The sequence below is a fragment of the Ursus americanus genome, chromosome 21, assembly GCF_024610735.1.
Source record: "Ursus americanus isolate L20-20 chromosome 21, mUrsAme1.1.p, whole genome shotgun sequence".
Lineage (NCBI taxonomy): Eukaryota > Metazoa > Chordata > Mammalia > Carnivora > Ursidae > Ursus > Ursus americanus.
The window spans coordinates 14805593-14828589 of record NC_142147.1 but is presented as its reverse complement, the minus strand read 5'-3'; the positions used below and the strand labels follow the sequence as shown (position 1 = coordinate 14828589).

Here is a 22997-nt window from a genome sequence, read left to right as displayed (position 1 = left end):
TGGGTGCCCCCTCCCCCCAGCAGAGCATGTGCCAAGGGGACCTCTCCAAATCCAAAGTGGTACCACTTCTAGTCTCTTGCCTCCAAGCTGGGTCTTCAGGCCACCCAGCACCCAGTCTGGGTGAGTGGAAGGAGGGCTGGCCGGCCTGGCCTGGTGTTCCCACCCCTCCTAGACATGTACTGCGTGTGGGAAGCTGGGATGCCCTTTCTCACTGTGCATGAATGTCCAGTAAATTCTGCGTTTTCTCTGCCTCACCTCAGCAGGGCCAACCCTGGTCCCCTGCCCCACTTGCCTCTGGTCTGTGGAGGGCAGTCACCCCTCACTCTTCCTCTGAGCTCTGCCCCTCCCAGGGCCACTGGGAAGGAACCCCGTAGAACTGGGAATAAGGTCTTTTCAGCATGGAGGGCAGGTGCCCTAATAGCAGCGTGGACTCACTCCTGTCCCCCGCAGCCCCTCCAGCCTTAGGCTCCAGCCCAGGGCCCCTGACAAAGGAGGCCACACTTGCCGGCTGTACAATTTAATCAGTGCAGAGTATTTACAGAAAGAACTGTATGGGGGTGGACACTGCCCTCCACCCCCCATCCCTTGGCTGGCTCTCCGGGTCTGAGGACGGAGCGGGGAGCAAGCCGCCGGAGCCTGCTCCAGGCCAGCCCATGGGATGCCTCTCCCTCCAAGGGTCTCAGGGGTCTGGGTGGCGAACCCACTTGCTCAGGGCTGAGGGGAAGCAGAGGGGAAGGAGCCGGCTGTACAGTACCATTTCCACAGCAGCCTTGCCTCCTGCTTACTTTGGGAAGGAAAAGAAGGAGGAGGCATCCCGGCCCTTGGGGCTGAGCCAAGGAGAAGGGGAGTCTCCAGACCACAGTGGCTCCTTTGGGGGCTCCACAGCCGCATCCCACAAGTCTGCATGAGGGGATGAGCTGCTGGCCTCTCTCCACCAGTGTCCCTCTTCCCAGAGCCCTGGTGGACAGGGAGCTAGAGGGGAGGAACCCGCAAGCCTGGTGCATGGTGGGCTGTGGGCACCCAGCAGCACCCTGTCTTCCTGGGACAGCTAGGAGCCAGGCAGCTGGTGCCTGAGGTTGGTGGGGTTCCGAGACCCCTGAGGATGGTGGTGTGGGTGAGGGAGAGTGGGATGAAGCCCAGGGAAGGAGCCCAGGGTGGTCATAGCTCAGAGAGGGGTGGACGGGGGCTGGAAGCCCAGCCTGGGGGGTGAGGCCCCTAGGTGGAGGGGCCTTGGCAGACCCCCTTTGGTCCTTGGTAAGGCAGGCCCAGGGCCTCTTCTGCAGAGAGGGGAGGAGGTGTGGGCTCAAGGGGTATGTGGGAGCTGGGGACTATGGGCCGCTCGGCTGGCCAGGGCCAGAGTAGGCGTCTTAGGCATGAGAAGCTGGGTTAGGGGTTGAGAGGGGTGGGTGGGGAAGGAATCAAAACTCCACATGACTCATGGCCAGTAGGCCACCTCACCCTTCTGTCCCCTGTGGCCTGGGGCTGCCCCTGGGTGAAAGCTCTTCCCAAGGCAGAGATCCAGGTGGGTGGAGACCAGTCAGGCCCCACCAGTCTCCAAAGCCAGCTCAGGCTGAGGAGGGCCCGGAGCGGGAAGGAGCCTCAGAAACCCTTTAGCCACTTTCCAGCTGGGCCTTCTGACCCTCTGCTCCTCTGGCTGTGGCCAAGCCGGAGGTGTTGTTGGGCGGGGGGCTCACTCCCTGTCCGGAGCAGAACTACATTTAGAAAGCTCTAACCCCTGCTGAGGGACCGCTGCTCCTGGTCGCAAAGTAGAAACAAATACTCAATTAGTGTGCAAAAAAAAAAAAACAACCACCCAAACCTGGGCATAAATAAACAATGGGGCAGGGCTGGCAGGGATGTCAGAGGGCCCGGAGGGGCCCCCACCCAGGGGCTGAGGGAGCCCCGGGAGGCTCTGGCCGGGCGCCCCCAGGAGCCGTCTGAGAACACAGGCCCCGCCAGCCCCGGCGCCCGTAGCACCGAGAGGAGCAGGAGAGCGGCGGCGGGTCAGACCCACTCCTGCAGGGAGCGCTTGCAGTAGAGCAGCACGCGGGGCGCGCCCTTGCGCTGCATCTGCACCAGGGCGTAGGTGAGGCCCAGCACGCAGAGCAGCAGCAGCAGCGGCGGCACCAGCACCAGCACCATGTTCCCCGTCCGCGCGACCTCCTCCAGCTGCACCACCACGCGGCTGCCCCCGTCCTCGTCTGTCCCCTCGCCGCCGCCCGCGCCGGCCTCTCGGCCCTCCTCGCCCTCCTCGCTGTCCCCGCCCGCCCCGGGCTCTGCATCCCCGTCAGGATTGAAGGGCGGACGGGCCACATCGGGCCATCGGGGTCCCGTGTCCACGTGCTCTTGGCAGCCCATGAAGTCCCGCAGGATGGATTTGGGGTAGCCTGGCTCCATCCGCAGGCGGTCATTGTCAAACTTCCAGTACTTGGTGCCCTTGTAGAAGTACGTGTAGGCTGCGGAGGGCAAGCAGGGATGCGTGCTGTCAGGCCGCAGACCCTCAAAGAAGACCAGGACATGCTGAAGGCGCCCGGCGTTAAAATACCCCCCTTCTCACCTGCTGGCCTGAGCACTTTCAAATCGGCCCTCTCTCAACATACAGGAGCCAGACCGGGCTCAAAGAGGGGCGGGTTGGGGTCAAGGGCCTGACTATGCTTCCAGCGCTTCCTGGCTGGGCTGCCATTGACTGGGACGGTGCACGGAAGGGTCTTGCAGCCCGCTGGGCCCGCGGTGACACTCAGGGGGCCCTGCTACCCTGTCCCAGGATTGGCTCCACCCCACACCAGAGAGGCCAGTGTTTTACTCAAGGCCGCACAGCTACCCTGCAGCTTGGGCTGGAACAGAGCCCAACGCTGCCTTGGACAGCCTCTGCGGCCTTGGGCACCTTGCCCACGTCCCATCAGCCCCAGGAAGGGTCAAGTCTGAACTATGGGTGAGTCTTTACTCTGCTGGACACACTGAGATCAGAGTGATGCCATCATACACAGACATACAGAGATGCACGTGACTGCCTAAGCCCCGGCAAAGCCAGCAGGGTCTACCTTGAGCCCAAAGACCCAGAACCTGAGAACCAAGACTAATGGTTTTTCTTAAGGTCGCCAGAGACCCCACTGGAGAAATAAAAGCCACAGCTCCCTGTTGCCCAGTTATAGTGACAGAGGTCAAGCTTCCTTTCCAGGCGGGAAAGTGGGCACACTGGGAGGACCCTTGCCCCCCATCGCCCTGGGCCAAGCTCACCGCTCGGGCTTCAGGCTCCCTCTGGGCTGCCCAGGCCTAGCTGGACTCTGCAGGGAGCAAGGCCGTCCCAAGTGCCAGCTCTGGACACAGGCAGACCTGGGTTGGACTCGACTCCCCAACTCCCTTGCGATGGGACTTGGGGCCCTTTACTCAAACTCTCTGATTTAGTTTGTCTGTAAAAAGAGGATGGAGACAATGCAGGAAGGATCGGAGAGTCATGCTCTGGAAGCCCCCAGCCCAGGGCCTGACACAGCGGTGTCCCCCATACCTGCCATCGCAATCCTGGTGAATCCGGGGGGGGGGGGTTGGTGAGTGCTAGGCAGACTGCAGGGGGTTGGCCCGGGTACCTGCATCGTTGCTCAGGAAGGCCCCTTTGGGGGAGGTAGGGATCCCTTGCCAGACACTGATGGGCTTGGGGTAGCCGGGGTCTCCACGCTGTGTCTCCTCATTGAAACGCCAGTACCTGTGACAGAAGCACTGGGCTGTGGGTTCTCTCTGGGTAGGAGAGGTTGGACTGGAGCCTTCTCCCTTTGGGGAAGGGGTTGCTCACCTGTCCTCTTGGAAGAAGAAGGTGTGGCCTGTGGGTTCCCACCAGATGGCTGTGTCGATGCGGTCGTAGGGGATGCCCAGGCCATAGCTGGTCAGTGGCTGAGGGTAGCCGGGCTCCAGGTTCGCTTCTCGGAAGAGCCAGTAGCGGTCACCTGTAGGAGTGGGAGGTGGATGAGGATGGGCCTGGGGCTGGGGGGGGTATATAGGGGGGGTACAGGGAATCTGACCTTGGGCCCACAAATCTGTTCACACCCACGGCCACACTCATCACACACACACACACACACATTCTCTCTCACCACACATACACAGAATCATACATACCCTTGCACGCAGGACAGGCACTGACCCCTATACACACCCAAGACAACACACAACACAACTCACTTGCATGTCATACACACTTGGCACTCATGGGCACCTGCGACATACTCACTGACACATGTACAAGTCACTCACTCACACTTACATATATACCACTCAGGCACACTATATATGGCCTGCATTCCCACGTAAACATCCACCCCACCCCCAAACACAGTTCTTTTTTTTTTTTTTTTTTTTTTAAGATTTTATTTATTTGACAGAGAGACAGCCAGCGAGAGAGGGAACACAGTCACGGGGAGTGGGAGAGAAAGAAGCAGGCTCCCAACAGAGGAGCCTGATGTGGGGCTCAATCCCAGGACTCTGGGATCACGCCCTGAGCCGAAGGCAGAGGCTTAACGACTGAGCCACCCAGGTGCCCCTTGGTTTTTACAGTTCTTGTACATAGAGAGGAAAGAGGCGGAGCCCTGCCTGGTCTCTGGGCCCGGGGCGGGGGGGGGGGGGGCTTTTCGCTGGGTTCAGGCCAGCGGGGGGCTGGGGACACGGTTGATCTGTCACGGGGTACTTCCCTTGAGGCCCTCCCCAGGGGGGCAGAACCCAGAGGGAGGCCTGGTGGTAGGGAGCTTCATTGTCCCTGCAGGCCAACCCCAGAAATCCTGCCCGAGTGGGCTCGGGAGATCTGTTCTTATGAGGAGGGGCTGCCGGAGGCACAAGAGGCAAGGAAGGAGGGAACCAATGCGGAGCCCCTGTGCTGCAGAGGACGGACAGTGGCCTCCAATCAGAGCAGCCTCTGGCCCCCAGGGGCTCGGGTGTCTCCTGGTTTCTGTCTACATCCCGCACCCCTGCCTTGACTCGTCTCCCCCCACAGTGGGCAATAGGATACTACATGCAATGTAGCCCTTTGCTCTCCTCCCTCAGGCCCGCTGGGTCAGAGGCCAGATCAGAGGATAGGGCAGGAAGGCTTCCCAGGCCTCCCACCTACCCCTACTTACCTTTAAAAAAGACAAAACGTCCATCTTGGCGCTCGTAGGCAGCACTGATGTCACTGGGCAGACCACGCCAGAAGTGCCCGATGGGCATGGGATAGTTGTCCAGGACACGGTTGTGCCGAACCCGCCAGAACCAGCGGCCCTGGGGAGGGTGTGGGTGTGAGTGGGCAGGGTAGGCCTCATCCTGGGAAAGGCCCCTCTTCGATCCACCCCTTCCCAGGTCAGGGAGATCGGAGGGGTAGCTCAGAAGCCCAGGGTGGCCTGGGGAGGGAGCCCTGGGCGGGGCATAGGCCCCTGCACGTCTGTGTCACCCTGGCCAAGCCCGTTGTCCCTCAGGCTGGTTTCTTCTTGGTCTAGGGTCTGATGGCTCCCCAGAAGCTGCTCAGTGAGGGAGGGCCGGGATGCCTGGGCAACCAGGTGGGGAAAGGGTCCAGGAGTGGGATGTGGGGCTTGCTCTCCTGCTCTGAGACGGGGCCAAGGGGCTAGGGGAGGCATGGGTGGGGGCCAGACCTTGAACACGAACATCTCCCCACGCAGCATGGCTACTGTGTCAAAGTCCCCGTCGCAGATGTTGGGGCCGTACTGGTCAGGCCGTTCCGTGGCTCGGGGCTGGGCTGGGGGGCCTGGCTTTGGGGGCCGCTCTGGCTTCCCACCTGGGGGTGGTGGCTGGGGGGGCCTGGGGGGCCGATGGTCTGGCCGGCCCGGTCGCCGGGGAGTCACAGTAGGGAGAGGCCGGGTGGGCTGTGGCTGGCCATCCGGGGTGCCTGCAGAGTGGGGTGGGGGGGGAGTGGGAAGTCAGCAGATAGCCCCAGAACCCAGCCAGGATGCCAGGTTCTCCTACTCAGAACCGGGGGACCCTGGGGCCCCCAGCCTGGAGGGTCACGTGCCTCGGTGGTAGGCCTAACCAGGTGCAAGTCCCCGTCTGTCCCTAGCAGACCCTTCCCCCACGTGGGCCATCATCCTCAGGACCTCCATCCTCCTCCATACAGCCCCCTCCTCGACCTCCCCACACTGGACGTGGGTCACTGTGCCCCTGAGTCTGCTCCTGCCTCCACGTTCCCTTGGGGACATTCCCCTCAGGACACTAGCCTGCTTCAGTGTACCAGGAAGTAGTGGGCACATGCAGAGGAAAGAACGTGGCTCTGGGACCACTGCCGAGGGCCCATCTCATTGCCAGGTTGCCGGGGATACAGTAAGGGAATGTCTGTCATGTGTCCAGCAGGGCAGGTACCGCCAGCTCTAACAAGGGGCTCAGTGGGGCACTGAGCACAGGCCCTGACCCACAGAACTGGTCCTCAGGAGACCTTACCACTGGAGACCTTCTCGGGTGGGGCCTGGGTGGAGGGGGCACCACCTGCCTCAAAGCCACCGGGCAGTGATAAGCCAACAACACTCACTGGAGAGCCTGGGACAGGCTTGGGTTGGGAGCGAGAGTGGGAAGAACGGGGTCTGGGACCCCAGGGGCATGCCTAGTTTAATAAGAATACCACTGACCCTGAGGAGGAAAGGAGGGGTCACTGGGGGGCTTTGGGGACCCCAGCCTGGAGCCACCATGAGGGCCCCGGGCAAGGGCCAGGCCCTGGAGTCAGCCAACCCTGGGTGTGATTTCTAGCACCATCAGTTACTCAGTGATGTGGACAAGTCACTAATCCTCTCTGGGCCCGTTTCCTCATCTACAAAACTGGTACCTATGCCTCGTTGGGCTGGGAGTTGAGAGCCGGCGTGCAGAGCTTCCCGGCCGTACCCATGCTGCCTGCTCACCGTACAGCTGCTGGATGCCCCGGAGGTCGTCCTCGGGCAGCTGGAAGGTGTCCGTGTCCATCCACTGGTAGAATGGCGCCATGATGGCGCTGGGGTTGCTAGAGTGCTCCAGCCCTAAGGCGTGGCCCAGCTCATGCACTGCCACCAGGAAAAGGCTGTTCCCTGCAGTGGGGGCGGGTGGCACAGTCAGCTCTGGCCTGGCCCAGGCTCTGGACCCCCAAGGCCCTGTGGGCTGAGGCTATCAGAGAGCTGGCCCTTCTGCCAATCTTAGAAGAGGCTGAGCTGCTCTGACTGCTGTGCCTCAAGCTTCCCTACCTGGGAAATGGGTATGATGATCCCTTCCCTTCCCTATCACCCTTTGGAGATCACGGGACAAAAGACTGAGATGGAGGGTCAGTGCTCCAGAGAAATGTGCAGGGGAAACTCTCCCCTCCCAACCGCGTAGCTACTGAACCGGCTCAGAGGGCGATGCCCACCACCGGCTCTGCCTCCCCTGCCCTGCCCTGGCCAGGTGTCCTCACCATGCAGGTCTGTGCTGGAGAAGGTCCAGGGCTCATCTGCATCGAAATGGGTATCCCCGCCCAGACCAGGGCCAGGGAAATAGGCGTGGGCCAGAAAGCCCCCTGTGCCATCAAATGGTGAGCTGTCGCCATGGAAACCAGAGGCAAAGAGTACCATGATGTCGGCCTCCTTCTGCCGCCTCAACCGGATGTCCTCATAGGGCACCTCCTGGAAGACCAGGGGCGTGGCCTGCTCCCACACACGGAAGGCCCTTCGCACTGCCTCCAGCGAGTGGTACCATCCCAGCTTCTCTGTGTAGTTCTGGATGCTGTGGGTGGGCAGGGAGACAGGGAGTAAACCCAGGGCCTACTGGGTTCCACCGCCCACTGCTAGCACCCACTGGATGGGGGTGAAGACACATGGTCCCAAGAGACACGCTAAGATCTGAGCTGGTTCACAGACAGTGCCCGTCAATACCAACCATTCATTTACTCTGATGTGAGTTTGAAAAAGAGAACTAACACGTCAAACCTGGGAGTTCACGAGGATATCACTAAATAAGGTTGCACGGTGCCCAGTTAGCTTAAATAAGAAAACCATGAAGCAAATAAAAGAACAGGTGCCGTGTAGCTAAGAGAAAGAACTAGAGGGTTTGGAGACAAATGGCTGAGGTTTAGGAAACATGGGCCAAGCAGTTCTGGTTATTGGACTGCAGGGTCAGTCTGTCCTGAGTTCAAGGCCAGGCTCTGACATGATCTACATGACCTTGGGCAAGCGACTTTGTCTTTCTGTATTTTAGTTTTCTGCATCTGTAAAATGGGAAAAGGACAGTCGTGCTCTCATCCTGAGGAGCTGGGAGGAGGACATGAATAAGCTCATGGAGAACACGGGCCCTGAGTCTTCATGTGATAAAGGCAGGAGGAGGCCTGGTATTGCCCACATAAATCAGACTAAGCTTCTGTGTGCTGGACAGATCTCCTCCATTAAAAGCTGGTTGGGCCATGACTTCGCTCTGGGGGCCTGGGGTCTAAGTGGCCGCAGGAGCCGCTCTTCCTTGGGAGACAGAGCTGAGGGTGGGGCCATGGCTGGACTAAAACAGGAAGGGGAGCCCTTGGGGACTGCCACGTGGCTCGGGGCTTGGCGGGGGGGGGGGGGGTTCCTCGCCAAAGGAGGAGGGTGCCTGGACCAGGGTTTTTGCAGGCGACTTGCTGCCTGCCCACTTGACAGATGCCTGGATTCCAACACCTTGCTACCCTCCCTATCCCTTAGGTGCCCGAAGCTCTGTGTGCCAGGCGCTGCGGAGGCCCCCAGCTGTGCAGCCATCCCCCAGCCGCTGGCGGGTGGGGTGGGGAACCGGGAGGGAAGGAGGACAGAGCGGAAGCAGCTCCAAGGGTCCTGACCTTCGCCGGGGGAAGACTGCCTAGAATGCAGGGCTGATCTTGTCAGCGTGGGAGTGGGTCGGATGGTCTATGCTGGGCGCCCTGGGGTGGGCTTCTGGGAAAGGAAGCCTTCCAGACAAGCCCACTGGGAAGCCTGAGGACTCAGCCTGAGTAGGGAGAGGAGCGGGCAGTCTCTGGCCGACACTGTGGGAGGGCTGCTGCCCTGGAGAGCCACAGTCCCTACCTGAAGGTCAGGTGGTGGTTGGTCCACTTCCTCCCCGTGAGGGCATAGCGTTTCCGCCGCCGTCGAAGGTTGGCTTTCACGTGCACCCCAAACTGGTCCGGCACCCCGCAGCGGGGTCGCTTCATCCACCTGGGTCACCGGCACAGAGGGGTAAGCCCAGAGGCTTCCTCCCTATGCCTGCCCACTTTGGCCCTGCCTCTTCCAGGCAGTCCACCTTCTTCCACCCTTTTGCCTTTGGCCTCCAGCTGTCCTCTGTATGGGCGCAGTGGGGGTGGGAGACTCTCTGCACTTCAGTTTCCTCATCAGAAAAACAGACATGTTGACCTCAGGCTGGAAGACCAAGTGCCCAGCATGGGCTCCACAAAAGTGAGCCCCCTTTCACCGGTATCACCCAGGAATGGGAGAGTTACTCCTGAGGCCCTCTGTCCATGTTATGTTATGCTCAGTGCATGCTCAAGGATGTGACTTTGGGTCCCATCACCTCTGTCAGATTCAGCGCAGAGCTGAGGCCCAGCGAGGATGTCCCAGCCAGGGCCCCGCGTGCTGCTTCTCCCCATCCCCGTGCCTGTGGCAGACATCACTAATCACTCCCATGCTCCTTGTGCCCAGCCAGATTCGTCTCCGGAGCTTTCTCGACCTTAAGCTTCTGGCAGCCACTCCCAGCCAATCAGAGCTAGCAGGGAAGACCAGACCATTTGCCATTTCTTATCTAGGCTACTCTATTCTGGAAACTCCACCTGCCAAACCCCTGTCAGAGCAGGCCAGAAGGAGGGCAGGTGCCAGTGGGGTCTGGGAAGGGCCCGACGGAGGGACTCACGCCTTGGTTTCTTCATCGAGCACGCCCGTGACGGGAATCCCATAGAAGCGCTGCATCTCAGCCAGGGCTGAGGCCAGGATCTGCGCGGAGCGCATGGTGGACATGTGGCGGCTCGGCTGCGGCAGGTAGCCGTAGAGCCTCAGCCAGTTCTGCAAAGGAGAGGCCGCCCCTGGGTCAGCATGTCTGGCACTGCTACCTCTGAACACACGCAGCCTGCATCCCACCACTGCCCGCGATGGCCACCATCGCCCTGTCGGGGCCGCCACCCCCTCCTGCTGCAGTGGCCGTGTGAGCGTCTGTACTGCTCTCTCGACTTCCACCTCCTACGGTCTGTTCTCACACAAGAGCCAGAACAAAAGGCCTTTACAAGTCAGGTCTGGTCAATCTTCCACTTCTGCTCAGAATCCTCCAAAAACGTCCCAGCTCAGAGGAAAAGCCGTCTTACAGGAGCTGCCAGGCCCTCACTACCTGCCCCTGCCTCAGCCCTCACTCCTCCCACCCACCCCCAGCCGGTCACACTCCTGCCTCTGGGCCTTTGCACTTACTGTTCCTGCTGCCCAAGCACACTCTCTCTCAGACCTATCTCTATGGCTCCCACCCCCCACTTCCCTCAGTCTCTGCTTTCACCTCACCTTACTGGAGGGGTGTTCTCTGACAATACAATGTTAAAAGACGACCCCCACCTGCACACCCTGCCTCCCCTCTTGTCCTTCCCTGAACTCGTCATCTAACACCTATTTCACTTCGGTGTTTGTTGTCTTCCCCATTAGGATGGAGACTGTCCATGAGCACAGTCCACAGTAGCTGTCTTTATCATCGTACTGGCTGCTCCAGGGTAGACCCCCTACCACTCCTGGCAGACCGCTGGGGATCCTGAGGGGTTCTCACCAAGGAGGAAAACCAGCCCCTTGGTGCTGCTCCACTGCACATCGTAAGCCTCCTGGAGGAAGAGCGGAGGGATTCGGGCAGCCCACCCGGGCCCAGTAGGGTGGGACAGGAGGCCTGAAGTTCAGTCCCTGCTTTGCCACAAATGCTTTGTTCTCACCGGGCCTGAGTTTTCTCAGGGAACAATGGGGCAGCCCTGGGAAAAGCAGCTGGCACACAACGGGGGTGCCTGTCCCCTTCCAGAGCTTGCTGGGCGAGTCTTCTCCATCTGTCCATCCAGTCACCCACTCCCCTCCTGCCAAGTGTGTCTGTGGTGCCCTCTCTGTGCTAGACACCGTGCGAGCTGGAGGCTACGGAGGGCCCCGGGACAGGTGTGCTTCCTTCCAGGGGCTTCCAGGCTCCCTGGGGAGACCAGGCGTTCCCACAGAGGGAGGGACTCACGCCTGCAGGTTTGTGAGCAGACATGGCTGTCGCAGTCACAAATGGAGGATGGGATCCCCGATGAGCCAAGCTGAATTGTGCCGTGACAGCACGGTGACTGCCAAGAGAGGCTGCTGGTGAGCACAGAGGCCATGGACTGCTATGGGCTCTGGCTGCATGGAAGTGTGTTTTGTACCTTTCCTGGCCCGCCCTGGCTCTCCAGGGCTCCCAGAGTGAGGGCACCTGAGGCCTGCTCTCTGGGAGGCTCTGGAAGGTTAAGGCTGCACATCAAAGTCCCATAAGGCAGGATGATGGCCAGGTATGGTGCTTGCCATTGACGAACAGCCCTGTGTCAGCTGGCCAGGGCCACGCCCATGTCTGTCTGCCACCAGCATCACAACCAACTCCCCAAAGATTTGCCCCCTCAATGCCATCGCCAGCCCCCGGCATGGCTGGGCGGCCCACACAGCCGGCTCAGCGGTGCCCAGGTGGCCGCTGGAGGGAGGGGCTGTTCAGCCAAAGAGGGTGACATGGACGGATGCCTGGCCGCAGCTTCCAGGCCTCCCGGGCCCTGGGAAACAGCCACCAAACGAGCAGGCAGAGACAGGGAGCTGGGAAACAGCCATCAGCTCCGGTGACAGGGCTGGGGACAGATTCTGGCCCGGCCACTTGCGAGCTGTGGCCGCGTGCCTCCTGTGCTTTAGGCATCATCAGACTCAATTGTTTTTTTGTTGTTGTTTTGTTTTTCAGAAGACAAGACCACCAAGTTTTTATTTATTCAAAGGGACATTTCCAGGTACATAAAGAGGCTACAAGTTAGTGCTGTTTAAAAAAAAAAAATCAAACGTCTACTCATCAAGGCCGCATTTAAGGAAAACCATGTCAGATGGCAAAGGAGGCAGGAGACGACCACAGAGCCCCGGCCATTCAGAGGGGCCTTTCTGTCACGGAGCAGCTCCCTTCCCCTGGGACAGCAGGCCACGGTGGCTGGAGCAGCAGAGCTGGAGGCGCTGGGAGGGGTCAACAGGCCACCGGCCAGGGGCACTGACCCCCAGGAGGCACTGGGGAGGAGGAGCTTGCAGAGGTAAAATCCCACTTACAGGGCGGGCTGGACCCGGACCGGCCTCATACATGGGTTTCCCTGAGGATTCGATGGGGAGGCCACACCACTGGGTGGCAATGTGCCAGGTAGGGAAGGGTGCTCAATAAATGTATCATTAATGACGGAGGCCTGTCTGGTTGTCCCTGGAACCGCAGCCTTTTGCCTCTCCTGAGAGAGTGGAAGGGTCCAGGCTCCAACAGGGCCTGAATGCCTGGCAGCCTCAGCAGCAAGGGGAGGCAGGAGTGCCCTGCACTACCCCCCCCCGCCCCCATCCCTCTGGCCCAGGGCTCCTTCCCTGTTCTTCCCAAGCACGGGAAACCTCTCCTGAGGCTCTGTGCGCGTGGAAGGGCAGGGTGGGAAGTCCAGTGCCCGTAATGGGCAGTTTCCTAAAGAAGCTGGGAGAGAGAGAAGGCGGGGCGGTGATACTAGGCCAGCTCTGACAGTGAGGCGGGGGGGGGGGGGGGGGGGGGGGAGCCGCCTGCTGACGGAGGAGGGCGCCTCTACATCACCTATTTGCATAAGGTAAAAATATCTCAGGGAGCGCAATCACAGGCCACCAAGGGGCTGATTAGCGGTGTCTGCAGTGACAGCGGGAGGGCAGGCAGGGGAGGCTCAGGCTGGGGCCCTGGGGAGAGAAAGGGAGGGGAGCTGGGCCTGTCTGCAGTGAAGAGCTCCAGAGCCCAGCAGAGCCGACGGGGCTGAGAGGCCCTTCACTCCTGGGGGCAGCTCAGGGGCTGACGGGAAGGTCCCATGGGTGCCCGCGGACCCTCCTTCCCACAGACAAGCACCCTTGGGGTCTTAGGGAAGCCAGGCGCCTCCAACTCAGCATCAGCCAAACCTTGAGCCCTCAGTCTCCTGGTGACCAATGCCCTTGGCCAGGATGAGGATCCAGGCCAGGGAGCAATGGCACGTGAGGGAGGGGAGCAGATACTGGTCTAGGCCCAGAGCAACTGAGCCCCAGAGGATAGGGTGAACAAGCTGCTGGAGCCTGCCTGACTCTGGCAGACTTGTGCCCAGGGCTGACTGCCAAGTGCCCATCAGTCTACACCAACCGTAGGGCTGTGTGGGCTTTTCCTGTCCCCTGTGTCTGGGAGGATGTTTCTCTCCACCCTACTGCCACACTGAGTGTGACAAACCCAGGAGGTGAGGATGCAGAAGGAAAAGATCATGGGATTGGGGTGCACAGGTGTGTGACGGGGCTGCTTGCACCCTTGAAGTCCCAGCTTGCTGACGTGCTCTGCTGCCATGGGCCAAAAGGGGGTCGTGACTCCCAAGGTCATGACCAACCTCCCAGTCTTGAAGTTGGGGAGGGGCTGCTCCTACTGGTGACTGTAAACTCTGTCCTTTACGAAAGTAGCCTTCTTTTCTTCCTTGTTACCTAGAGTCTCGTAGGTGGGGTAAGCTAAGCAGGTGAAACTTTGTTTCTCACGTAGGGAAACTGAGGCACGGACAGGTCAGGAAGCTGCAAAATAGGGGGAGCTCCTCCATGAGAGCCACTGTCCAGTGGGAGGCAGGGAAGGTTCTGAAGAGAGCTCTAGGGACCATGCAGAGAGACCCCACCCACCCGGATTCTACCAGCCATTCTTTCCTGAGCTCCAGACCCCATCCCATAAGTATGTATAGATGTGGGGTGCCTGGATGGCTCAGTAGGTTAAGTGTCTGCCTTCCGCTCAGGTCATGAGCTCAGGGTCCTGGGATCAAGCCCCATTTGGGCTCCCTGCTCAGTAGGGAGTCTGGTTCTCCCTCTCCCTCTGCCCCTCCCCCATGCTTTCTCTCTCAAATAAAATCTTTTAAAAAAAAACTATGTATAGACGCTTCAGGTGAGGCTAGCCCTAGGTAAGGAACCATGGGGCCATCAGGAGTCTGAGGGGAGATTCCTGGCCCCCTGGCCCTTAGAAGAGGCCATAAACACAGTAGCAGAAGGCTGAGAACCCTGCGGTGGGCCAGGCAGTTTACTCTCATCATCCCATTCTATGCTCACAAGTACCCCATCCCCATTATACAGACAGTGAGGTTCAGAGAGGGCGATGGCCCCCCCACAGTCACACAGCTGTCTGGTTAGAACTGGAACCCACAAGCAGTGCTACTGGCCCAGGCCGCTTGTGAAGCAGCACCAGCTCCTCTTGGCCGGAGAGCACAGTACTGGGGGAGGGCATCTAATCCTCCCCACACCCTACCTCTCGGCTGGATCTGGGCGCCGGGCCATGTCAGCAAGGCTGCCCCCCAGAATTGCTGAGACAATGCCAAGGCAGGCCCACGGGGAGGGTGTGTCTGAGAAGGAGCCGCGGATCGATATTGTGCATTAAGCGGCTGTGGGGTGTGGGGGAGGGGGAGCGCCCCTGCTGCCACTGCAGCCAGCTCCTCTGGCCAGCTCCCCTGGCCTCAGATTGCTGGGGCCCCTCCACCAGCCCCCCCACCCCGGCCTTATCGGACCCTGTGCGATAAAGCAGGATCTCTGCAAGGCTCTGCTCTGCTGCTGTCACCCCAGCTCTTTCTGCAATCTACGCAGACCCTGGCAGAGTTGCCAGTCAGGCATAAAAGGCATCTTGTCAGGGCTGCCGGTGACGGACCCGGACCTTCCATGGTGTGAGGTCCTCATCGTGCTCGTCTCCCTTACTCTCAGTCTGTGGGCTCTTGGGAGCAGGCCAAGGCCTGGCCTGGCTCTGCACTCCCGGTCTTGGCCGGCACAGAGCCAGTGCTGAAAGAGATTTGTAGTCCTGGGAAGCCACAGCCCCTGCAGGCGCAGAGCATGCACCCCGTGCCCACTGGGCCCACCCTCTCCAGGGGGTCTGAGCCAGAAGCCCATTCACCAGCTAGGTGACCCAACCCAGCCCTAGACTCATCCAGCCTCAGTCTGGAGAGGACCTCGGGGCCGTCAAATCCAGCTGCCTCACTGAAGCTTCTGTGGACCATAGCTGGGCCCAGGGCTCTTCCAGCCTGCACCCCTGCAGAGATGGGGTGCCCACTGCCATCAAGGTAGCCCATTCTGTCTTTGGGCTTCAATAACTGTTGGAAAGCTGCTTGTCAGGCTGAGCAGAAATCTGCCTCCCAGGGACACCTGCCCCTCGGTCCCGACTGCTTGTCCGCATAACAGGCCTTAGGGTGATGGAGGGGGCTAATTAAGCTTCTCTGCGCCCCCTGTTCCTTCCTTGCAAAGCAGAGTCAATATTATCACTCCCTTCCTGTCACACAGGGATGATAGCACAGATGACACAGACCAAGGCCAGTGAGGAGAGGGGTCACCAAGCCAGGCCCCCTGTCCTTGGTGGATCTTTTACCTTTCCAGGCAGCACGGTCCATACTTTAGCAGTTCCAGAAGAACTCGTTTGCTTATTTGGGGCTCAAGCTGCCCTCCCCTCACTATGTGAAAGTTACAGCTGAGGAAGGGGCTCTGGGTAGCAGGGAGAGTAGGAGGGGTGGGGAATGTCCAGCCAGGGAAGCTGGAAGGAGGTGGTTGCCTGAGTTCCTGGGTTCCTTTACCCTGCCCCCTCTGGGCCTGCTCCTGCAATCCTTAACCTGGAGGGAAAAACAGACCGGTCCTTTGGCCAGTGGGCGGGGTGAAAGTGTCCTGTTTGCTAGTGGTTTCGGGGCTGGCTGAGAGCCAGGCCTTGAGGCCTCACCTGCAAACTCTCTGGTAGGTGTTATCAGTGTTGATAGGGCTGCTCATGGAGCAAAGCCTGGGTGGCTGGATAGGTGGGGGGACGGCCGAGGGCAGCTCTGGCCCCACCTCTACAACCTCTCCACCTGGATCTTCACAGAATGGCACCTCGAAGCCTTTTGCCCAGCATGTGGGCTGGGAGCTCAGCTCCAAGCCAGACCAACTGGGGTTCATCCCAGCTCTGCCACCTCTTGGCTGGGGAATTAGGACAACTTCTCTGATCCCCCAGTCTCAGTTTCCTCTTCTGTACAATGGGGTCATGATAGCCCCTCCACTTGCAGAGTTAACGCCAGGATCAAATGGGAAACATACAAAACCCCTGTGCGCGGTGCCTAGGATATAACCAAGCGTGCTGAAGGTGCTCAACAATGACAGCGCATCCTCACTGGGCCCCACGTGAGGACCGCCGGGCATGGTGTTCGGCATTTTACACATAAACGCGCTGAATCTCCCAGTAACTCCATCCAGGAGATGCTATTACGATTCTCATTCTGTAGACAGGGAAACAGGTCAGAGAGGTTTCATGACTTGCCCAACAGCAAATGCCACTTGCTGCTGTCACTGTGTTCGGCCACCATTTTGCAAGCACTTCCTAAGTCCCTAGTGCCAAGCTCCTAAATGCTCAATGTGAAACTGGGCTCTCACCCCTCTGGGGTGGCAGGCAGTCCTGGGAGGGCAAGGTAGTTCTCAGGGCTAAGGGCCAGCCCTGGAAAGCTGCTCCATACCCTGGCCTCCAGGCTCTGGCAGCTCGACCACCGGATGGCAGTAGGATGGGACACATCTCTACAGGCTGGATGATGGCCGGCATCCTCATCTGGGGGTGCTAGGTCCTCATCTGCCTGTCCACATGTCAGAGACTGAGTTGGGTCTTCTTGCTCATTTCCTGCTGTTCCCACGAGGGAAGTGGGATCTGGTAAGAGGCACCCTTCCTCGTCCCTCTGATCCAAGCCCAGCCTGTATACCTAAACTGTTCCTACCTGGGGATGCAACATCTGGGCTCTCTCCCCCAAAGGGCCCGGTCCACCGCCACTAGTCTCCAGGCATCCCTGGAACTGGTGTCCTTCTGGGGAGCAGCCTCATGGGAGCCCTGACTCATGGGGGCTCCTCCAACTAGAAGGCACCTGGGGGTGCACCTATGTGCATGGCCCCAGGTCCTCACATTCATCTGTGGGGTCCTCCCAGGACACTGTGTGGGGGACAGCATCCGAGCAGACAGCTCCCGGCCCCTCTGCTTCTGCTGCCTCAGAGACCACATCTCCGAAAGCAGAGATGGCCATGGGGCTTGGTCCCCGCCTGAGTTGCCAGCTATGCAAGCCACGTCAACCTTGGGATGATATGGAAGATGTCAAATGTGTTAGTCTGTCTGGGCCACAATAACAAAAATATCACAAACTGGGCAGCTTATAACATGCATGGCTCACCATTCTGGAGGCTGGCTGTCCAAGATGAGGGTGGCAGCATGCCCGGGTTCTGGGGAGGGCTCTCTTCTGGGGTGTGGACTGCCTACCTCTTGCTGTGCCCTCATATGGTGGAAGGGGCAAGGGAGCTTTCTCGGGCTGCTTTTATAAGGGCACCAAGCTCATTCAAGAGGGCTCCATTCTCATGACCTAATCGCCTCTCAAAGGCCTCCTGCCTAATACCATTGCCTCAGGAGTCAGGTTTCAACCTATGAATTTGGGGGAGTATGCCAAATTCAGTCTAGAGCACCAACTATAATCAGAAGTGGGGGGCAGTGGCGACCACAGCAACCCCCACAGCTGGCCTCAGGCAGACGTCAAAATCCCAGCTGGGCAGGGGAGGCACAAAGGGGCCAGAACCCAGCGCTCAGAGGGGCACGGCTGTCCCAGGCTGCCATTGAGCTGGCCTCAGCACAGGCCGTGAGCACTGGGGGTCTGGAGAAAGTCTCCTGTGGGGGATCTGGGTGTGTTTCTAGGTCGTTTCTTCTGCTCCTTGGGGTGGGACAAAGGTAGGCATTTTCGTCCAGGGGTCAGAATGGGCGGGTCAGCCAGTTACGCTGTTCAGACAAGCACACACCGGGCTGTTGTGTGCACGGAGGCAGTGGACTGACTGGACCGTGGGGCGGCCCCAGCACTGGGACCTGGCAGAGGACTGAGCATGCAGGGCAGGGCCCAATGGGATGCCAGGTCCCTAGCCGTGCCGATCAGCCTAGTTCTGTCTGGGTTTTGAAAGAGACTGAGAGGAGTGGTCTGTTGAGTAGTTAGAGAAAGGACTGAAAAGCAGAGACAGGAGGGAGGAGAGAAGACGCAGCTTCTGCAGGTTCCTGATGACAAGGCCCTCGCATGAACCCCTTTTCCTTGACAGGGGACACAGGGAACCTCTGCACCTTCTGCTCCACATTTAAGAAAGGGTACAAAAGGAGAGCACCCTTGGGGCCCCCAGGGGCCAGCATAGCAGTGGGAGCAGAGACTGGACACTGGAAGCCTGCGGCTTCAGCCTGCCAGTCAGATCTGAAGGTCAAAATCAGAATTCAAGTTGGCCCGCACCCCTTTTTTGCTCATTCTGCTCAGCCACCACCTAAGGGCAAGGAAGATGTGCGAGAGTCTCTACGTCGGTGTACCTGGGTGTGTCCACATTTTAGTGGCCCTGGTACCACACCTGTGAACTCTGGCAGCTGAGTCACCTCCATGGGGTGGGGCTAAGAGCCTGAAGTTGTGCCTAAAAGGAGGGGGTATGTGGGGGCGGGGGACACCAGAGATTCTCTGGTGAACAGGGAAGGCACTTAAGCAGGCTAGTAGGGGCTGCAGCCAGAAACAGCAGGACAGAGAGCAGAAGAAGGTGGGGGCTGGACTCTCAGGGCAGGGAGTCCAGGAGCTGCCGCTGGCACCTCAGTCCAGCAGGACGTGGGTCTACGGACATCCAGGGGAGCCAGTGGACAGGGCAGAGTTGCTCAGTGGCAGCTCCCCCAAGGAAGACAGCCTACTCCAGGCAGGGACCTGGCAGATGGCAGGTGGCAGCCAGCTCCTAGCACATGCCACCCACAGGGCTTCCTGATTCCTAGTCTGGTCAAACTCCTATGGTTTCTGTCCTGGGAGGGGGAGAGGGAAGCGAGAGAGGCTGGCCTTGACTCAGTTGTCAGGCTGCTCGGAGAAGGTCCCAGCCATGGCCCGACTTGAAGTCTGGAGCTATGGGGGTTCTGGGGTGAGGGCCAGGCCCAGGAGTCTCTGATGCTGGTCCTCAGCTAGCACAGGCCTGGGGACACATCTCCCATGACCTGCTGGCAAATGGGCTGGTTGCTGAAGCCATTTGACTTCTTAGGCCCAGATCTGGATAGACTTGACAGACTCCAAAGAACAACCTGTACCCCAAAGCCAACTGTAGTTGCTGGGACAGTCCACCTGTCTCTAGCCCTCTGTCTACCTTGTCTTCCAACATCAACGGTCCTTCTGCCTTCCAGAGTCTCTTCCAACAATGCCCAACCCAGGTTTCCCCCCAGGAGACAGGCTGCAGGCCAGTCACAGATCTCTAGCCAGAGCCACCACAGGCTAGGGCCCTGATCTGCAGGTACTCAGGGCTGACAGTACAGGCCCTGGGCTATGGGCACTCCCTCAGCTGGGAGAGGAGGGGGTGATGAAGGAGCAGAAGCAAAGGAAAGAGAGTAAAGCCCCTCCAACCACAGGTCCCAGCGCCCCAGCTCCCGGCCATTCAGAATGCCAATTCACCACCATGGCCACCAAATTCCAGCTTGATCCATAACTGCTTCCTGTGCAGAGATGCCTTTCTTTCTCTCCTTCTTTCTTTTTTTTTAGATTTATTTATTTGAGAGAGAAAGAAAGAGAGAAGAGAGAGAACATGAGAGGGGGGAGGGTCAGAGGGAGAAGCAGACTCCCTGCTCAGCTGGGACTCCAGAATCATGACCTGAGCCCCAAGGCCATCGCTTAACCAACTGAGCCACCCAGGCGCTCCAGGAGATGCCATTCTTAAATAGACTGTAAACTCCTCAAGGGTGGGTCTGTGACTTGGAATCATTGGGTCCTCCACTCCAGAGCAGCAGGTGGGCCTAACAGGCACTCTCTACCCAGTACCTGGATGGGAGTCCCCATCAGCAGGAGCTCCCTATAAGCCCCTGCCTGACTGACTCTGTGAAAGGGGGGGCAGCTGGACTGGGCATGGGCTGGGCTCCCACTCCACCTCCAGCCAAGGCCTGGCTCCCCACAGCTTTCCCTGGCCAGGCCAGGGAGGGAGCGCAGAGCAGGTGGGGAATTGGCTGGGAGGTGTAACTTGAGCCGGGAGGAATTCCCTGCCCTTCCTCCATGCTTTTATTAAAGTAGGGCGGGGAAGGGCAGGCTTCCATCGGAAAAATCTCCCAGGCTGCGGGGGGAGGTGGGGAAGCCGCCGGGGGGCTGGGAGGGAGCACTGGCCCGGCTGCAAATAGAAGCTCGGGCTGCGGGAAGCTCCAGGCCGACCCAAGGGCACCGAGGCCCGAGCCTACCGGGGTCTGCACTGAGGCGCGTCTCTCTTCCCACCCCCTCACTCCTGCCCAGTCCACCCTGCTCCTAGTCTGGGGCAGGGAGTCGGGTTTTAGAAGTCTGGAGAGAACGGACCCAGCTTTCGCTGGGGCAACGGAGCTGGTACCCTCACTGTCCGTGCTCGGGAGGACTGCGCTGGGCGACCCCGTGGAGCCCGCGTGTGGTGGTGGGGCTGCTAGCTGTACCCCACTGTATGCCCAGGAGGCCGAGCCTGGTCACTCGCGGGACCGATCCAGAGACGGAGCTCCGGAGAGACGTCAGGAGGGCTCCTAATAAAAACACGTTCGGAGTCTGCCCTCTCCGACCCAGGCCTCGGCGTAGGGGCGCTAGTGGAAGGAAGTGCCGTGGGGAGACAGGGTCTCTCTTGGACCCACCTGACCGTGGGGCGGCTTCCGCGCAAGAGCCCAAGGAAGTCGCCAAAGCGTCCCCGCGATCCGAGACTGCTGTCTCGGAGGTTTGAATTCCTTCCCCCGTCTCGGCCCGCCGCGCGCTCGGCTCGCCGTCACCCAGACCAGAGGCTACCGAGGCAGGAGCGCTGCCCGCTCCGCCCGTGGGCCCCCCAGGGCAGCCCCCTCCCCACTCGCAGAGAACGTCACGGCGCGCCCGCAGGGCTCTCGAGGAATCAGCCGCGCGGGGAGAGGGAAGGAGGGGAGCGAGTGCTGGGGGCAATAGAAGCGACTCCCGGGACCCGGGCTGGGGCGGATCAGTGCCCAGGGCACGGCCGCAAGGATAGAATGGGCGCTAGTCCTACACCCTCCAGGATTTGGGATGAGGTGCGCCGCAGAGGGCGAGCTGGGGAGGGGCAGCTAGCCTGGCCCCATTCTTCCCCGCCCCCTATCTCTCGGACCAGAGCTCGTCTCCGCGCCCTCCACCCCTCGCCCCAGGCCGCGGGCGTAGCTCCCTCCCGCCCACCCCTCAAGCCCCTAGCCCGCAGCGGAGGGGCCGGGCGGGGTCCTTACCTCGGCGTTGACTTCTGCGTCCTCCGCCGCCGCGCCGCGGCCCAGGAAGCCCAGAAGCACCAGGAGCAGCGGCAGCAGTCGCGGCCGCGCCGCCGCCTCCCGGCCGCCGAAAACACTGCCCGCCCAGCCCGGCCGTCCGGGAGCGCTCCGGTCGCTGCCCATGTTCTCGGCGCCTAGCCCGGCCGGCCGCGCTGCACGCAGGGCTCGCCCGCTGGCGGGCGCCCGGGCCCCGCACGCGGCTCGGAAACTTGCGACGCTCCCTGGCTCCCCGCCCGGGGGGCGCGCGGCAGACCTCTCGGTCCTTGTCCCCGTCGGAGCCGCTTAGGTCCCCTCGGCAAATTCCCACGCCCGAGGAGAAGCCGGCAGGGCAGGTCCGGGCGCGCGGAGCCGGCCCGCGGGGGAGGTGGCCGGCCGGAGCCGCCCGCTGCGGGGTCCCGCAGCCTCGGCGCCCGGGGCCCGGCTCCCGAAAGCTAGCGCAACTCCTGAGCCTTTGTCTGGCTCAGCGCTCCGGCCGCCCGGTCCCGCGGCGTCCCCCGCGCGCCCAGCTCCCTCTGTCCATGCCCGGGGCCGGGTGTTGCTCAGAGCGCGCGCCTCCCGCCCGGGGACTCGGCTAGCCCCGCGCCCGCCCGGGCCCGGGTCCCCGCGCAGTCCCGGGAGGAGGCGCAGGGAGCCGCTCGGAGCGAGTGAGCGAGCCAGGGAGCCGGCGCCCGACGTCCCCGGCGAGTTCGGCGCAGCTCGGGGCGCTCCCAGCCCTCCTCCCCTTGCTCGCCTCTTAAAGGGCCAGTGCTCTCCGCGAGCGCTGGCCCGGGCGGGGGCCAGGGGCGGTACCTCGGCGGGAGGGCTTCTCGGTAGCAGGTGCCGGCGGTGGAGTCCGACCGGGCGGCCTTTTTACTCTTCCCAGAAGGAGGGAATCCTTCCCAGCCCGCCCCCGTCACCCCCTCCTTACTTGTGGAGAGCGAGTTTGACACCCCCCCCTTCCTAGCAACCCCCTAGGGAGGGAGGGAGCAAGGAGGAAGAAAGACTGTTCTTTCTCCCACCTGGCGGGTGTGTAGGGATACTAAGGTAGCGGAAGGCAGGAAGGGGGGCTGAGGAAAGAGGGACCCAAGTGTCCTGTCTTAGGGGAAAAGAAAGATAAAAATCTAGCGGCTTGTTGGCCCCAGGAGCCTTTTCAAAAGCCTCAGGGTGTCGTTGGTCCTTGAGTGGCCCTCCTCAGTCGCCCACTGAGGTTGGGCAGCTTGCGTGGGCAAAGGCACAGGTTTCAGACAGAGGTAGTTGCACTTTTCGTCACTTACCTGCCGCCTCCAGGTCCTTATCTGGAATGTGGGGCAAACGGCGGCTGAGGGTTAGGTATGCCGCTGTCTCCACACTGTTAACTGTCCAAGCAGAGGACACTGTTTTGTGCAAGTGAAATGTAACAATGTGGTTCCACCAGGTGATGGGCCAGTGGGCAAAACTTCCACAGAGCGGAGCTGAAAGTGCTAGATTTAACCCTATCGTGGGAGCAGCTTAAGATCCGCCTGCAGGGACGCAGACTGCCTGGGGTGGCCAGGGGCCTTGGTCTAAAGTCCACAGAGGCTACGATTCCAGATCAAGGGCAGTGCTGGCCCCACAGACTGGCTCCAGGGTCATGAGGTGATGACCTGGTGGGGAGAGCAGCAGGGTGGAGACCTTCCCTCCTCTCTGCC

The 22997-nt window shown here is 60.6% G+C and overlaps 1 protein-coding gene across 1 annotated transcript; it reads right to left on the bottom strand.

Moving 5' to 3' along the window:
• Positions 1-501: 501 nt before the first annotated feature.
• Positions 502-22040, bottom strand: MMP15 (matrix metallopeptidase 15). The gene is made up of 10 exons (XM_045806890.2): positions 21313-22040; positions 9802-9950; positions 8985-9113; positions 7382-7689; positions 6861-7022; positions 5610-5863; positions 5103-5241; positions 3788-3938; positions 3585-3700; positions 502-2456 (listed from the first exon to the last, which is right to left on the bottom strand). The coding sequence occupies exons 1-10, from the start codon at positions 21472-21474 to the stop codon at positions 2005-2007; spliced, it is 2022 nt and encodes a 673-aa protein (XP_045662846.1). The 5' UTR covers positions 21475-22040; the 3' UTR covers positions 502-2004.
• Positions 22041-22997: the final 957 nt, after the last annotated feature.

Bases quoted from the DNA above. Each gene is read 5' to 3' on its own strand.
- MMP15 (XM_045806890.2), bottom strand. From the start codon at position 21,474: ATGGGCAGCGACCGGAGCGCTCCCGGACGGCCGGGCTGGGCGGGCAGT. The intron at 7,690-8,984 runs GTAGGGACTGTG...GCCCACCCACAG, and splicing joins AACCACCACCTGACCTTCAG to CATCCAGAACTACACAGAGA. The intron at 3,939-5,102 runs GTAAGTAGGGGT...CCACTCCTACAG, and splicing joins ACGTTTTGTCTTTTTTAAAG to GTGACCGCTACTGGCTCTTC.